This window comes from Thalassophryne amazonica, chromosome 17, assembly GCF_902500255.1.
Source record: "Thalassophryne amazonica chromosome 17, fThaAma1.1, whole genome shotgun sequence".
NCBI lineage: Eukaryota > Metazoa > Chordata > Actinopteri > Batrachoidiformes > Batrachoididae > Thalassophryne > Thalassophryne amazonica.
In genome coordinates this window covers 4,473,062-4,490,098 of record NC_047119.1, presented here as the reverse complement: position 1 = coordinate 4,490,098, position 17,037 = coordinate 4,473,062, and the positions used below count along the sequence as shown (strand labels likewise).

Genomic DNA, 17,037 nt, shown 5'->3' with positions numbered 1-17,037 from the left:
CTATAAATGTTAAACCTTCAGAAGACATGCCTGTTTCCATTCACTAGCAATCTATAGCATACGGACTAAAGCGCATAGCAAAAGTGCCTAAATGCAATTTGCTTTTTACACAGTGAGCAAACACAAAGTAAGGTGTAATGTGCAAATAGTCTATCACGTCACTTAGGCATACAGTGTCAACACACTGATATTTGAGAAGTGAAATGAAGTTTTTAGCATTTACAGAAAGTGTGCAACAATTATTTAAACAAAATTAGGCAGGTGCATAAATTTGGGCACCCTTGTCATTTTAGTGATTTGAATACATTTTGCAGTAATTACTGGAACACAAAATTGGTTTGGTAAGCTCATTGACCCTTGACCTCCTTACACAGGTGAATCCAATCATGAGAAAGGGTATTTAAGGTGGCCGTTTGCAAATGTTTCCCCTCTTGGCAACATGGGAGCCTCTAAACAACTCTCAAATGACCTGAAAACAAAGATTGTTCAACATCATGGTTTAGGGGAAGGATACAAAAAGCTATCTCAGAGATTTCAGCTGTCAGTTTCCACTGTGATGAACATAGTGAGGAAATGGAAGACCACAGGCACAGGACTAGTTAAGACCCGAAGTGGCAGGCCAAGAAAATTCTCAGATAAGCTGAAGTGAAGGATGGTGAGAATAGTCATAGCCAACCCACAGACCTGCTCCAAAGACCTACAACATGAGCTTGCTGCAGATAATGTCTCTGTGCATCGTTCAACTATACAGCGTACTTTGCACAAAGAGATGCTGTATGATACTGTAATGTAGAGGAAGCCTTTTCTGCGTACATGCCACACACAGAGTCGCTTGAGGTATGCTAAAGCACATTTGGACAAGCCAGCTTCATTTTGGAATAAGGTGCTGTGGACTGATGAAACTAAAATTGAGTTATTTGGACATAACAAGGGGTGGTATGCATGGCTGAAAAAGAACACAGCATTCCTAGAAAAACACTTGCTAACTACAGTAAAATTTGGAGGTGGTTCCATCATGCTGTGGGGCTGTGTGGCCAGTGCAGGTACTGGGAATCTTGTTAAATTTGAGGCTCACACGGATTCCAGTCAATATCAGCAGATTCTTGAGAACAATGTTTATGAATTAGTGACAAAGCTGAAGTTGCGCCGGGGCTAGATCTTTCAACAAGACAACGACCTTAAACACTGCTCAAAATCTACAAAGGCATTCATGCAGAGTAACAAGTACAATGTTCTGGAATGGTCATCTCAGTCCCCAGACCTGAATTTTATTGAAAATCTGTGGTGTGATTTTAAGCGGGCTGTCCATGCTTGGAAACCAACAAACCTGAGATGTTTTGTAAAGAAGAATGGTCCAAAATACCTTCAACCAGAATCCAGACTCTCATTGGACGCTATAGGAAGCGTTTAGAGGCTGTTATTTCTGCAAAAGGAGGATCTACTAAATATTGATGTATTTTTTTTCTGTTGGGGTGCCCAGATTTTTGCACCTGCCTTATTTTGTTTAAATAGTTATTGCACACTTTCTGTAAATCCTATAAACTTCATTTCACTTCTCAAATATCAGTGTGTTTGTCTGCTATATGATATATTTAACTGAAATTGCTGATCCAAACAACCAATGATTTATAAAGGAAAATCATGGAAATCATCAGGGGGGCACAAACTTTTGCATACAACTGTATACTCACATCATTTAGGAGAGGATAACTCAAGTGTTCTAGACTAATATGACCTCAATGAACAACTTGGGATATGTGCCATGGTCTCTATCCAGGACGAATAGCCCAAAAATGAGCACGCCCTCTCTCATTTTGAATGTTACTTCAAATACCGCTGTATTTTCTAAACTGAAGCAGCTACAGACTTTCCAATGTATTCAATATGCTCAGAATGACCAGTACATGTTTAGAAGGGCCATAGAGGAGTGTATTTTAATTTATTCTAATTTTAAGGTTTTGCTGTGTTTATGTGTTTGAAAAAGAAACAGTAATGTGGTGTTATAAATTGTATTATTAACTGTTGGGAAATTTCCCTGATAATTTTCATTTCATTTCATTTATTTATTTATTTCATTCATTTAAAAGAAAAAAAAACAGAAAAGCAGAAATAAAGCATCTCCATTACCAGAATGAAAAGGAGCAGAGAGAAGAACAAGTCTTATATTTTCTGCCCCTTTTTACAATACAATCTTTCAATATCCAGCGTCATTTTTCAACATTATTTAACAGATTGTATTTCTTTAAACTTGTCACATACCACTGACTTATTTCATAATTATGACCATTATTAAATAGATTACATCTCTGACAGGTTACATTTTTAAACTTAAAACATTTTATACATTATTAACAAGTTACATTTTTTTTTTACTTCCTTACAGCCCACTAACTTATTTTATAGTTTCATACTTACTTAATACATCTAGTTTAATACGTTTTTTAAATAATTTAAGCGACCTTAATTCTTTAATTTCTTTGCTGAGATTGTTCCATAATTTTACACCATTTACTGCAATACTCCGTTCTTTTACTCTGGTTCTGTATCTTGGTTTTCTAAAGACTTCTATTCCTTTCAGTTTATAACTACTTACTCTTTTCTCAAACATATTTTGAATGTTTGTTAGTAAAGCATTTTTATTAGCTTGGTACATTGTTTGTAATATTTTCAAATCGACCAAATCACGAAATTTAAGTACCCTGTACTTAATGAACAATGGATTAGATGGATCTCTAAAACCACTGTTGCTAATCACCCTTAAAGCCCTTTTCTGCAGAATAAACAAAGGTTGTATATAAGTTGTATATGTTGATCCCCAGATTTCTACACAATAAGTTAAATATGGGAAAATCAATGAATTGTACAATGTTAATAAACCATAACTATTTAATGAATATTTTACTTTATGCAAAACAGCAATGGCTTTCGCTATTTTTCCTTTTATGTAATTTATGTGTGACTTCCATGTAAGATCTTCATCAATTATGACTCCTAAAAATTTCATTTCTTTTACCCTTTGTATATCCATTCCATCTATTTGTAATGACACGTTTTTGTTTTTTTTTTGCTCTGTCATTAAACAATATGAAATTTGTCTTATTAATATTTAGTGACAGTCTGTTTATATCAAACCAATGCTTAACCTTTTCCAATTCTGTTTTTATCACTTGTGCTACTTCCTGTATATCTGATCCAGAGTAAAACAGCGTTGTATCATTAGCAAATAAAATGCTACCAAGCACATTAGATACATTCACAAAATCATTGATATACAAAATAAACAGTTTGGGTCCAAGTACTGATCCTTGTGGTACTCCATAAGCAATATTACACAATTCTGATTTGATATTATTTATCTGAACAAACTGTTTTCTGTTTTCTAAGTAGCTTTTTACCCACTGATGTGCAATACCTCTTATTCCATATTGTTGTAACTTGTGAAGCAATCTTGAGTGGTCAATAACATCAAAAGATTTTTTCAAGTCAATAAAAATACTTACAAAATAATCCTTATTTTCTATTGTTGTTGATATTTTCTCTATTAATTCCATAATTGCCATAGCTGTCGAATGTTTTGTTCTGAATCCATACTGAGCATTATTTAAAATATGATGTTTCTCAGTGAATTTATCCAACCTTGTCACAAAAACTTTTTCCATAATTTTAGAAAACTGTGGAAGCAATGATACTGGCCTGTAATTAGAGAATTTATGTTTGTCTCCATTTTTATATAATGGGACTACCTTGGCAATTTTCATTTCATCTGGAAAAATCCCTGTTGACAGAGACAGATTGCAAATATAAGTAAATGGTTCAATAACAGTTTCTATTATACTTTTTACAGTCATCATGTCTAAATATTCATGGTCAGTTGATCTTTTGCTTACACAGTTTTTTACAATATTTCTTATTTCATCTTTTTCCACACTGTCCAGGAAAATACTATTGACCGTATTTACAAGTGTATGTAATGTATCTTCTACTATTGGTTTATTTCCCACCAGACTTGATCCTACATTTGAAAAATAATCATTAAACCCATTTGCCACTTCTTTTATGTCATATATCTCTTTATTTTCTTTGACAAAGTAATTTGGAAAAGTTGCTTTCATTCCATCACTTTCAATCACACTTTTTATAATTCCCCATGTTGCCCTCATATTATCTTTACTCTTATTTAATTGTTCACTATAATAATCTTTTTTTTGTTTCCTAATTATTGTTAATAGTTTATTTTTATATTTTTTGTATCTGTGTTCTGTTTCCTTTGTTTGCATTTTTAAAAAGCACCTGTATAAATAGTTTTTCTTTGCACAAGCATTTTTTATTCCCTTTGTCAGCCATGGTTTATTTACTCTTTTCTTACTAATTTCTATTAATTTACAGTTTTTATTATATGATTTCATTAATATTTTCATAAATGAGTTATATGCTACATTAACATCACTGACATAAACTTCTTCCCAATTTTGATTTTTAAGATCATATTTTAATGCCTCTAAGGCTTTTACTGACTTGTCTCTTTTAAAGTTTATAACAGTTTTTTTCTTGTACCTATTTTTATATTTAAATATTGAAAAGACTGGTAAATGATCACTAACATCTGTCATCAAGATCCCATTCCTGATAATTTCATCTGTTCTATTTGTAAATATATTGTCGATTACCGTTGCACTTTGCGATGTGATTCTGGTTGGTTTTGTTATCAAGTGGAATAACCCCAAACTATACATTGAATTCACAAAATCACTTATTCTTTGGCAACTGGAGCTCTCTATGTTAATGTTAAAGTCTCCACATATAAAAAGCGTTTTGTTTTTAATTTGATGGAATAACTATTATTCTATCTGTAAATTTCACAACACAAGTGTCTGGTGCTCTGTATACACAACTGATTAAAATATTTTTAGATGTTTCATGTACAAGTTCCACTGTTACAATTTCTATGATGTCATCCACAGTTGTCATTTCTTCTACAATTGTACACATCAGATCTGCCTTTATGTACAGAGCAACACCACTGCCCCTTTTATCTCTTCTGTTCACAAAATACAGCTCATATCCTTCTATTTGAACATCAGCCATGAGATCATCATTAAGCCAAGATTCAGTGATTGCAACAATACTAAATCTATTTTTAAACTGATTTAAATAATCTTTTATTTGTGACATTTTACAATACAAGCTTCGACTGTTTATATGTAAGAGTGACAGGGTATCTTCTGCAATTTTTTCACTATTTAGCTGTTCTACCGTATAATACTCGCAACCAATCGTTTTTAAGTCAAATATACTTTCATCAATATTAGTGTCTATGTCATATATTTTATCATCTGTTTCCATGTTTGATCAGATTTTTTTTTTGTTGGTCCAATTACCAACAGATGTTATATTTGATTGTCTATTCAGGTCTGTATTTTGTAAGGTCCTCCATGTTTTTGATTTGTATACCGTTTGTTCCTTCTTTTACTCTAATCCACACTCTACAATTCCAGACCCATGTAGCAACAATATGCTTCTGTTTTTTTAATAGTCTTGCTTCCCTAGCAATATCTGCATTTTTTTTTTGTTAAATGCTCATTTATATAGACACTTGTTCCTTTCAAATTCTTTGCCTGTCTTAATACTTCATTTTTATATTTTCTGCTTAGTATGGCCACTGTTAATTGCAAAAAACAATTTTCACCCGTAACCTCCACCACCACAGGTCCGGTCACCGCACACCAACCCTCCCCGTAGCTAACTTCGTTCACAGGCGCCCCCAGCCTCGGTCGTAGCCGCTGCTAGCCACGGATGTAGCCGCCATCAGCCAGGAATGTAGCCGTAGCCGGCCTCAGATGTTACCGCCGCCAGCCTCGGTTGCCGCCGCCAGCCCCGGATGTAGCCGATGCCTCGGGCCTGGATGAACTGCCGCCACCGAAGCCTCGGGCCTGGATGAACCGCCTCCACCGATGCCTCCGCCGCCAGCCCCGGATGTAGCCGCTGCTAGCCGCGGACGTAGCCGCTGTTAGCCTCGGATGTAGCCGACGCCTCGGGCCTAGATGTATCGCTGCCACCGATGCCTCGGCCTGGATGAAACGCCTCCACCGATGCCTCCACCGATGCCTCCGCCGCCAGCCGCGGACGTAGCCGCTCTGTTAGCCTTTCATTTCATTTCATTCATTTTATTTCACTCCGTTCCAACCACACAACCAAAAATCATTCCAAAAGAAAACATAACAAACGTAACAATACACCTGAATGAAAGGGGGTAGAAAGAAGCAAACTTATATTATCTACCCCTTTTTACAGAAGATTAACTTCCAAATTAAATAATAATCACATTATTAACATTACAATCAGAATATCTACAAAAGGAAAAGAAAAATAAACAATAAAAATATACATGTGGTTTCATTATTACAACATCAGGTCGTATTTCTGAATCATATTAATTTTAACTGCCTTTTAAATATATTGCTTGATTTAGCTTCTTTAATTTCCTTGTTCAGATTATTCCATAAACTGACTCCCTTGATAGAAATGCAACGTTCCTTCAATTTAGTTCTGAATCTTGGTTAATATAAGCAGAATTGTTCAAAGCCTCAAAGTGTGTCTAACAATATTCATGCTGTGACTCCTGGTGCAGAAATTGTTTATGAGCCTGGAGATGCCCCAACATGTCCTGTGAGGCTTCATCATGGTGTTGCTTTGCGCCATGCGGCACCACCGCGACGCGCGGAATTCCTCCGCTCCTCTTTCCATGACAAAAACTCCTGTAACAGTGGAATGTGCCGTTCATTTCCACACTGGACGCTGTGTTTTATCTGGGACGTTGTCTGACTAGCACAGGAATTGCGGAAGACGTGGACATCAGCACTTTTTCGGCACATTGAGACAGACGTGCGAAGGAATTCCGCGCGTCACAGCGGTGCCGCATGGCGCAAAGCAACGCCATGATGAAGCCTCACAGGACATGTTCTGGCATGTCCAGGCTCATCCACAATTTCTCGCATAGTCACACGACTGAAAAGCCACCGACAGCCGTCTGAAAGCCGTCCTGTGAGACCAACACGGAGGTGGTTTTGTGCCGCGCCATGAACGGCTCCATGGTGCATCCCTCCGCTTCTCTTTCCATGAAAAAAACCTCCTGTAACAGTGGAATGTGCCGAAAAAGTACTGATGTCCACGTCTCCTGCCATTTTTGTGTAAGTCAGACGACGTCCGGGATCAGCAAAGCCTTCACGTTGGAAATGATCTGGTTGATTCAGCCTGTTGATCAGCGCTCGGAGCACGGCATGCTCTCAGCAGCTGTGGGCGGTCTTTAAACCGGCTGGAGCACTCCTTAATCTGTGTAATCCCCATAAAATCGTCCCTGAAAACCATCTGAATTTTCCGAATGGTGTCCACCTGGAGGTCTCTCGCAGTTTCTGGAAAAAATTGATGCAGCAAAGCTCTAAATCGTTCAGACATTTATTCGCAATAAAAATCCGATGAGAGGGGTGGACCACTGCTCACACAAAGCCTGCTCACAGGCGAATGACGCAACCGACAGGCGTGAAAAAACGCACGCATGCGCACGAAGGTTCAAGCTTGGCTGATGCAATCACATGTGATTCAAATCCATATGGTTTTTGCAAAAAATAAAAAGGTCAGATACTTTTCTAACATACCTTGTATATACGAGGTCTGTGATGAAAAAAGCGGTCCTTTTTATTTTTTCAAAAAATAAATGGATTTGATTCATATGTTTTTACGTCAGACAAGCTTGAACCCTCGTGCGCATGCGTGAGTTTTTTCATGCGTCGGTGACGTCATTCGCCTGTGAGCAGGCCTTGAGTGAGGAGTGGTCCACCCCGCCCGTCGGAATCTCTTTTTCTGAATAGCCGCTGCGGACGGCGCGCGTTGCTTTATCAACATTTTTTCTGGACCTGTGGGGAATATCCGAGTGGACACTATTCGAGAAATTAAGCTGGTTTTTGGTGAAATGTCTAACGGCTGATGAGAGATTATGGGGTGTTTCTGTCGGTGTAAGGACTTCCCACGGAGCGGGACGTCCTGCAGCGCTTCCAGGCGCCGTCGTCGGCCTGTTTCGAGCTGAAAGCATCCTAATTTAAGGCTTAATTCACCCAGGATGTCGTGAGAGAACAGAGAAGATTCAGAAAAGGCCGGCATGAGGACTTTATGAGGACATTCCACTGTTTAAGGACATTTTGTAATGAAAGACGTGCGCGCAAATTCACCGACTAGTTTCCGTGACGACTCGGTGAATCTGTGTGCGCCGCGACAGGAAAAACACCTCCGTGTTGAAAACCATTTGTAAAATTCAGGTGGCTTTTGATGGCTTTCAACAAGTGAGTAACTGAGAAATTGTTTAACAGCTTGGGCATGTTCCAACTTGTCCGTTAAGGTTTCCAACGGAGGTGTTTTTCCTGTCGCAACCCCCCGCGGTCGGGTCCGGCCTGACATGTGAATCTGCCCGCACGTTCTTTCATTACAAAATGTCCGTTAACAATGGAATGTCCGAATAAACTCCTCATGCCGACTTCTTCTGAAAGTTCTCTGTTCTCTGACGACTTCCTGGATCAACAGAGCCTGAAATGTGGAAGTTTTCAACTTGAAACAGCGAGATGCTGCCGCCTCAAAGCGCAGATCACCGTCAGGCACCGTGGGCCGTCCTTAAAGCGACACTACCAGACCAAAATCTCTCATCAGCTGTTAAAATATTTACCGAAAACCAGCTGAATTTATCGAATGGTGTCCACTCAGTTGTGCCTTACAGTTTTGAAAAAATTTTGATCAAACAAAGCAGCAGTCTCTGAGCCATTCCTAAACAATGACAAATCGACAAGAGGGTGGGCGACTCCTCACTCAAAGACTGCCCACAGGCGAATGACATAACCGACAGGCGTGAAAAAACTCTTGCATGCCCACGAGGGTTCAAGTATGTCTGATGTAATCACACGTGATTCAAATCCATATGGTTTTTTAAAAAAATAATAAGGTCCGTTACTTTTATCACACACCTCGTATATATATATATATATATATATATATATATATATATATATATATATATATATACATATAATACAATGCTCATATGGCCAAAGGTATTTCAGCATTGCATTATATTTAGTTTTTCTTTTACATTTGTTTTAGTTTAATGCACCACTGCATACACTTGTTGTGAACCCTCCTATGTAAGGTGTATCTGAATATTGGATCTTATAAATCAGTACTTCCCAATCCTGATCCTCGACATCCAAAGTATTGCACATTGTCCATTTGTCCCTGAATCAGAGCAGGTCAGATCAGTCAGGTGCACTGAAAAACAAAATACAGCCTACTGGATTTACACCATTTAAATATATGCACCATTTGCACATGATCAGAATGTGTCAGACTGACATAATTTTGATATGTATCTAATTGAGATACATAATAAAATGATGTTATTTGGACATATGCTCAAGTGGAACAATGTGCATATTTATTGTGCATCCAAAAAGTATTCACAGCGCTGACGTTTTTCCACATTTTATGTTACAGCCTTATTCCAAAATGGATGAAATTCATTTTTTCCTCAAAATTCTACACACAATATCCAATGACAATGTGAAAAAAAGTTGTTGTTTTTTTTTAGATTTTTGCAAATGTATTAAAAATAAAAACAACAACAACAAAACCCAAGAAAGTGTTTATCACATGAATAAAGGGTGTAAATATTTATAGTTTTACTTTGGAAATTCTAGCTCTCCTAGAATCTTGATATTACAATGTAGAAATTATTATATGGTGTAAGTATTCACAGCCTTTGCCATGAAGCTCAAAATTGAGCTCAGGTGCCTCCTGTTTCCACTGATCATCCTTGAGATGTTTTTACAGCTTAACTGGAGTCCACCTGTGGTCTGTTCAGTTGATTGGACATGATTTGGAAAGACACACATCCGTTTATAAATAAGGTCCCACAGATGACAGTCAGAGCACAAATTTCAATTTCAATTTATTTTCATTTATATAGCGCCAAATCACAACAGAGTTGCCTCAAAGCGCTTCACACAGGTAAGGTCTAACCTTACCAACCCCCAGAGCAACAGTGGTAAGGAAAAACTCCCTCTGAGGAAGAAACCTCAAGCAGACCAGACTCAAAGGGGTGACCCTCTGCTTGGGCCATGCTACAAACATAAATTACAGAAATAATTCACAGAACAATTCATGGACCAATATACAAGAAATGCTATTGGCGCACAGGACAGGAGGATCACCAACATGACTACAACTCCCATCTCTGGATGGAGCTGCACCTTAAACAGAGAAAAAAAAAACAGAATCAGGCATCAGAAAAACAAAAAATACTGTATAATTTGTCAGCATTAAACAACAAGAAAAACAGAAGAAATACTAAGGTGATCGCCGGCCACGAGCCCTAAACTTCACTAAAAGACCCAGAATTTAGGTAAAGCTGAGGCCGCGGCACGCTCCAATTACTAATAAATGAATTAAAAGAGTTAAAAGCATAAAACAAAACTGTACCAGTATGCTGCCATATGAAAAAGGAAAATAAGTGTGTCTTAAGTCTGCACTTGAAAATCTCCACAGAATCTGACTGTTTTATTGACGCAGGGGGATCATTCAAGCAAACTAAGCATGAAGTCAAAGGAATTCTCTGTAGACCTCTGAGAGAGGATTGTCTGGAGGCACAAATCTGGGGAAGGGAACTGAAACATTTCTGCTGCTTTGAAGGTCCCAATGAGCACAGTGGCCTCCATCATCTGTAAATGGAAAAAGTTCAGATCCGCCAGAACTCTTCCTGGAGCTGACTGCCCGTCTAAACTGAGCAATAAGGCAGAAGGGCTTCAGCTCCTTGGGTCCTGGATGGCAACCACCCAGACAGACATTCGGTCCATTCCCACATCTCTAAAATAGCAGCCAGGTGAAACATGGGTGTCCTCTTGACCTTCTCCATGGTCAACCTGATTTTTTTTTTAGCAACACATAAATGTGTATGAATTGAATTATTTTTATTAATTCTATTATTTTTATAATTGTCTTAATCTGATTGACTCTAAAACCGAGATAGTGGTATTTGGGAACTCATTTGGTGCCACTACTCTGGGCTCGCTGAGTAACCACTGCCACCCATCTGTAAGGAATCTTGGTGTTGTCTTTGACAGTTCTTTTAAATTTGAAAAGCAAATTAACTCTGTAATCAAGTCTAGCTTTTTTCAGCTTTGTCTGCTTTTGTCACCTGTTGTTTGGACTACTGTAACTCCCTGTATTGTGGGCTAGATCAAATGTCCATTCACCGACTGCAATTGGTCCAAAATGCCGCAGCGTGGTTGCTTACGGGCACCAGAAAAAACGGGACCACATAACTCCTGTACTGGCCTCTCTGCACTGGCTTCCAGTCAGTTACAGGATTCATTTCAAATTGTTGTTGTTGGTTTTAAATGTTTAAATGGATTGGCTCCCTCCTACCACTCCGAGCTTCTGTCGGTTCATGCTCCAGGTCGAAATATGAGATTGGCCAATCAACTGACTCTGGAAGTGCCGAGATCCCAGCTGAAAACCAGGGGAGGCCGTGCATTTTCAGTGGCGGCTCCAAGACTCTGGAACAGGCTTCCTTTGAATGTCCGTATGGCCCCGTCGTTAAACATCTTCAAGTCTTGGTTAAAAACTCATTTGTTTACTCTGGCTTTCGACTCAAGCTAGCCGATTCCTGATTTGGTTGTGATTATCATTTTATCCATTTTGTTCCTGCTGTGTTTTCATTATTATTATTATTTATTTTATTTTTTTGGGGGGGGGGGGGGGGTCCAGCACTTTGGGCAGTTTTTCTGTATTAAATGTGCTATATAAATAAATTTGACATTGACATATTAGGGTCATGCAAATAACATGCAGACTGACTGATCAGAATGATTCCGATTGGAATCCTTCATGGGAATGCAGCTGTTGTAACAGTGGCACAGGAATACACTCTGAGTGTCCTTCTAGCTAAGTAATGCAGCTGAGATTATATGACTCATGACAGAGATTTTAATTCAAGATCAGAGCGAGTCAGATATCTGTAGTTTTCCTTTAAGAGCTTTATTATTACTAAGTTATTAGATAATTGATTTTTAACTTTTGCTGTGAGTCAAAGTGATGTTGGGCCACACAAAGAGCCGAACGAGCTCTGACTGTATCTTCTTCACTTTCACGTAAACGGTCTTCCGTGGAGTTCCGTGACCAAGGCACCACCCCTTTCTCCTCATTGCTCAGCGCGCACTGCGCGTAACAGGCGTTCCCAGCGGTCTGACCGGTGATTCCAGTCACTATGGGGTGAATGGATGAAAGTTTCACCTCTTTATTGTGTCGCGCGTAAAAACGTTCATTACGCGGAAGTGGAGCGCCGTCAGCATCCACGGAGGGAAGATTACAGCTCGACTCGTAGGAGGTTAAAACGAGCCCGGGTTCCAGAAGGCTTCAGGACCCGAGTGACATCTTCATTTGAACTTTTCCGTCTTCAAACTTTGAGCGTATTCGGCTGGATGAGACGAGCTTTGCGCGCGTGTTGGCGCGTCACCTCTTCAGGTTTACTAAGGTGAGTCATCTGTAAAATAATTATCCATCCCTCTGATTTCTGTTCTCGTTCACTCTATTTAAGGGTCACGAGCGAACACACGCACACCTACTGACAATTTAAAGTTTCCAATTCATGTCTTTGTACGTGGGAGGAAGCCGGAGCACTCGGAGGGAACCCACGCAAATTCCACTTCAGAAAGGCACCAGGTGGGTATGGAACCGACGACCTTCTTGCTGTGAGGTAACAGCCGGCCTACAATAATAATAATAATAATAATAATACAAAAGTGTTTAATTGCAGTTGTTCTCAAACTTGTCTCAACTTTGGACGCTGGTAAAATAATCACTCACCCTCATCAAATGAATGAAAATGAAACAAGTTTATCTATATTTAATTGCATTTCAGTGACTGGTGATTTAAAAATATCCCAATAAAATTGAAAACTACACGACGTTACTTGTCTGATCGTAAAGATTCCAAAAAGGTATAGTTTGGACTATCTACGAATGAATGTTCTGGAGTTATGGGGTCAAAACAGCAAGAATGGTGACAAAGGTCAGTTTCAGTTTGTAGTACAGGGGTCAAAAGTTTAAGTTGCCCCAATTTTGGTAAAAAAAAAAAAAAAAGATGCAGATTATTGGTTGAGCTCATAAATGGAATGTTTTTCACAGTGTTGAATGTTTGGTCTCCAAAGTGAAGATCAGACAAGGTCCATGTCCATGGACGTTGACTGTGACTATGAGTTTGTCATAGAATCCAATGCATTGGATTCTATGACGTGACATATGTTACCCTGTAACATGATAACTAAGCATGACACATGGTGCAAACTATTTCTTTTTAAAAGCCTATTAACCAATAATTTGCATCACTTTTTACCAAAATTGGAGCAACTTTAACTGTTGACCCCTGTACAAACTGAAACTGACTTTTGTCACCATTGTTGCTGTTTTTACCCCATAACTCTGTTACATTCAGTCACAGATAGTCCAAACTATACCTTTTTGGAATCTATATAATCAGGCAAATATGACTGGAGCATCTTTTAATTTTGACCCCTGTATAATTCTTCAATTGACCCCACTTGGCTGTCTATTTAAAATTCAAGTGGCCAGTTGTTTTTTTCAAAAGAGGAATGTCAAAGGAGTATTTGTGCTGTATTTGATGCTTGGATCACCATTTGCAGGATTCCGTTCTAAATATTCTCTTATCTGCTGCACTGTAAGTGGTACTGAAAACCTGTTTGGTTCATGGACAATCAGCATGTAGTATCACTATCTCTAATGGCACAGAAGAAGTCCTACATGATACCCTTCCATATTTGTAGTAGAGCCCGACTGATATATCGGCCAGCCGATATATAAGCCCTTTTCAAAGTACTCACTATCGGCCGAAATTTTGCCGATAGAACACCGATAATTTCTCATAAACAGAACAGTTACTGAAATAATGTTTGTCTGCAATGTAAAATGTCCTTGCACCGTTTGTCCAGTAGATGGAGCTCTGACTCCATTCAACTGAGAGCTGCTTACACCCCTGCTTAAATGTGTTCATCACCGGCCCCCGTAGTCGCCGTCACACTGCACTGATCGGCTGACAAAAGCATACAAGTAAGTTTATAAGGATCTATATCCTTATCCTGAACCTATGTCTAAGTTGCAGCAACAAGAGGTACAAGATCAGATGTATTTCACAACTCTTTTTAAGGATATGTATTTTCTAATTTCACTGAATTTGAAAATTCTTCTCCGTTATAAAGTTAATCAATATGAGGACAAAGCTTCAGCTTTTAGCTCATAGCTTTTTTGTTAAGGGTCCAAAAAAGAACATTTTATTCATTAAAAAAAAAATATATATATATATATATATATATATATATATATATATATATATATATATATATATATATATATATATATATCAGCTGATTTATCAGCTCTGCTCCCCTCCACAGCATGTCTTTTTCCTGGTTCTCTCCCTCAGCCCCAACCAGTCCCAGCAGAAGACTGCCCCTCCCTGAGCCTGGTTCTGCTGGAGGTTTCTTCCTGTTAAAAGGGAGTTTTTCCTTCCCACTGTCGCCAAGTGCTTGCTCACAGGGGGTCGTTTTGACCATTGGGGTTTTTACGTAATTATTGTATGGCCTTGCCTTGCAGTGTGAAGTGCCTTGGGGCAACTGTTTGTTGTGGTTTGGCGCTATATAAATAAAATTGATTGATTGATTGATTATTGGCAAATCAGCCGATTTATCGATTATTGGCATTTTTTCATCCAAATATCGTTATCGCCATCGGCCTCAAAAAATCCATATCGGTTGGGCTCTAATTTGTAGGTGCACTCCCCAGTACATGACAATGCAGAGAGTGTTGGCTGTGATCACTTCATAATGAAAGGAATTGACGGGGCGAGGCTAACTCCACTTCATTTTTTATGATGTTTTAATGATGTCATCTTTTTTTTTTTTTTTTTTTATATCTTGACATCATGTGTGTGTTTGTGCGAGAATGGTGAAACAGTGTGTTACTGCATGTTGTTAAATTAAGATTAATTGAGATATTCTGTTCCTGCAGAATGAATAGAAGATGTGTGAAGGCAAGAACAAACAAATGCGTCACGTCTGTCGCGTCCCTGCTGACACTGTGTGTCCTGCTGCTGGTCAGTTTGAAGCTCAGTTACCTCAGAGAACCTTTACCTTCCAGCACAGTTTTAAATGTCATTCACACAATTAACAAGTACGCTATCAACTGTGCCGCCATAAATGATATGGACCCGGTGGAGGTGGGTAAATCCTTGATCATCAGGGCGCGACACATTGTGGAAGACACGGACACAAGCCTGGTGCACCTGACGTCAAACTGCTCCTTATTCATCCAGTCCCGAGGTTATGATCACGTGTGCCTCTCTAAGGAAGAGAGAAACTTCCCATTAGCTTATTCCCTGGTTGTGCACAAATCAGCGTGGATGGTCGAGAGACTCATCAAAGCTTTGTACTCGCCAAGTAATATCTACTGTGTTCACTACGACCAAAAGTCTTCAGCCACATTCATCTCAGCCATGGAGGGTTTGGCTCGCTGTCTGCCCAACGTCTTCATCGCCTCAAAGCTGGAGTCCGTTTTCTACGCGAGCATCAGTCGCCTGAAAGCTGATCTCAACTGTTTGTCTGACCTCTTGAATTCAGAGGTGAAGTGGAAATATGTCATCAATCTGTGCGGACAAGACTTCCCCCTCAAACCAAACATCGAGCTGGTGGCTGAACTCCGGAAGTTAAAGGGCGCTAACATGTTGGAGACCAGCCGTCCGTCCATGCTGAAGCAGAAGAGATTCAGGTTCCATTACGAGCTGAAGAACACCATCTACGAATATCAAAAACTGCCCGTGAGAACTAAGCAGGTCAAGACGTCGCCGCCTCACGGCATCAAGGTGTTCATTGGTAATGCTTACTTTGTGTTATCACGTGACTTTGTCAAGTACGTTAACTCCTCGGTGGTGGTGGCAGACTTTTTGTCGTGGTCAGAGGACACTTATTCCCCGGATGAGCACTTTTGGGCCACGTTGGTGCGGCTGCCGGGCGTACCCGGAAAGGTACCCGCATCCCAGCCGGATATTACTGACCTGATGAGTAAGACAAGACTGGTGAAGTGGGAATACCTGGAGGGGGAGCTGTATCCACCATGCACAGGGACACATGTGCGCAGTGTTTGCATTTATGGTGCAGCGGAATTGCGCTGGTTGCGAAACTATGGTCACTGGTTTGCCAACAAATTTGACCCCAAAGTGGACCCCATTATCATTCAGTGCCTTGAGGAAAAGCTGCAGGAAAAACAGCGTTTATTCCAGTCAGCAGCAGGAACAACATGTGACTAAAACTTTAGTTTACCAAAAGCTGCAATCCGGTAATGTCATGGTTTATAATTGCACTATTTGCATTATAGCACAGCAATATTTTTGGAAAACCATCTGTAAGGCAAGAATTTGTTTTTCTAACAAACCCTGAGTCTTTCTGTCATTATTTATTCGTGTCTTGCTACTATTATAAGCATTTTCACTGTTGAAATTTCTATTACAATCACAATGGCCTAGAACACCACTGTGAACCATACAACACAGCGATGGTGCTTTTCTGATCACAAACTCACTGTCATCATTTTGTGCTACTGTTTGTATCTTCCTATCACATTACTCAGTGGAGTGTAATACAACCCCAATTCCAATGAAGTTGGGACGTTGTGTAAAATGTAAATAAAAACAGAATACAATGATTTTCAAATCCTCTTCAACCTATATTCAATTTAATACACCACAAAGACAAGATATTTAATGTTCAAACTGATAGACTTGATTGTTTTTGTCCAAATATTTGCTCATTTTGAAATGGATGCCTGCAACACGTTTCTAAAAAGCTGGGACAGTGGTATGTTTCCCACTGTGTTACATCACCTTTCCTTCTAACAACACTCAACTTCACAGACTTTGCTCAATACTTTGTTGAT

At 39.2% G+C, this 17,037-nt stretch overlaps 1 protein-coding gene across 2 annotated transcripts; it reads left to right on the top strand.

Moving 5' to 3' along the window:
* The first annotated feature begins 12,280 nt into the window (after positions 1-12,280).
* Positions 12,281-16,788, top strand: LOC117530118 (beta-1,3-galactosyl-O-glycosyl-glycoprotein beta-1,6-N-acetylglucosaminyltransferase 4-like). 2 transcript variants are annotated; one of them, XM_034193069.1, is made up of 3 exons: positions 12,281-12,568; positions 12,706-12,756; positions 15,118-16,788. In XM_034193069.1, the coding sequence occupies exons 1-3, from the start codon at positions 12,315-12,317 to the stop codon at positions 16,409-16,411; spliced, it is 1,599 nt and encodes a 532-aa protein (XP_034048960.1). In that variant the 5' UTR covers positions 12,281-12,314; the 3' UTR covers positions 16,412-16,788. The 2 variants fall into 2 exon arrangements, with proteins under 2 accessions (XP_034048960.1, XP_034048961.1); XM_034193070.1 differs by lacking the exon at positions 12,706-12,756.
* Positions 16,789-17,037: the final 249 nt, after the last annotated feature.

Bases quoted from the DNA above. Each gene is read 5' to 3' on its own strand.
- LOC117530118 (XM_034193069.1), top strand. From the start codon at position 12,315: ATGAAAGTTTCACCTCTTTATTGTGTCGCGCGTAAAAACGTTCATTAC. The intron at 12,569-12,705 runs GTGAGTCATCTG...CGTGGGAGGAAG, and splicing joins ACCTCTTCAGGTTTACTAAG to CCGGAGCACTCGGAGGGAAC. The intron at 12,757-15,117 runs GTGGGTATGGAA...CTGTTCCTGCAG, and splicing joins CCACTTCAGAAAGGCACCAG to AATGAATAGAAGATGTGTGA.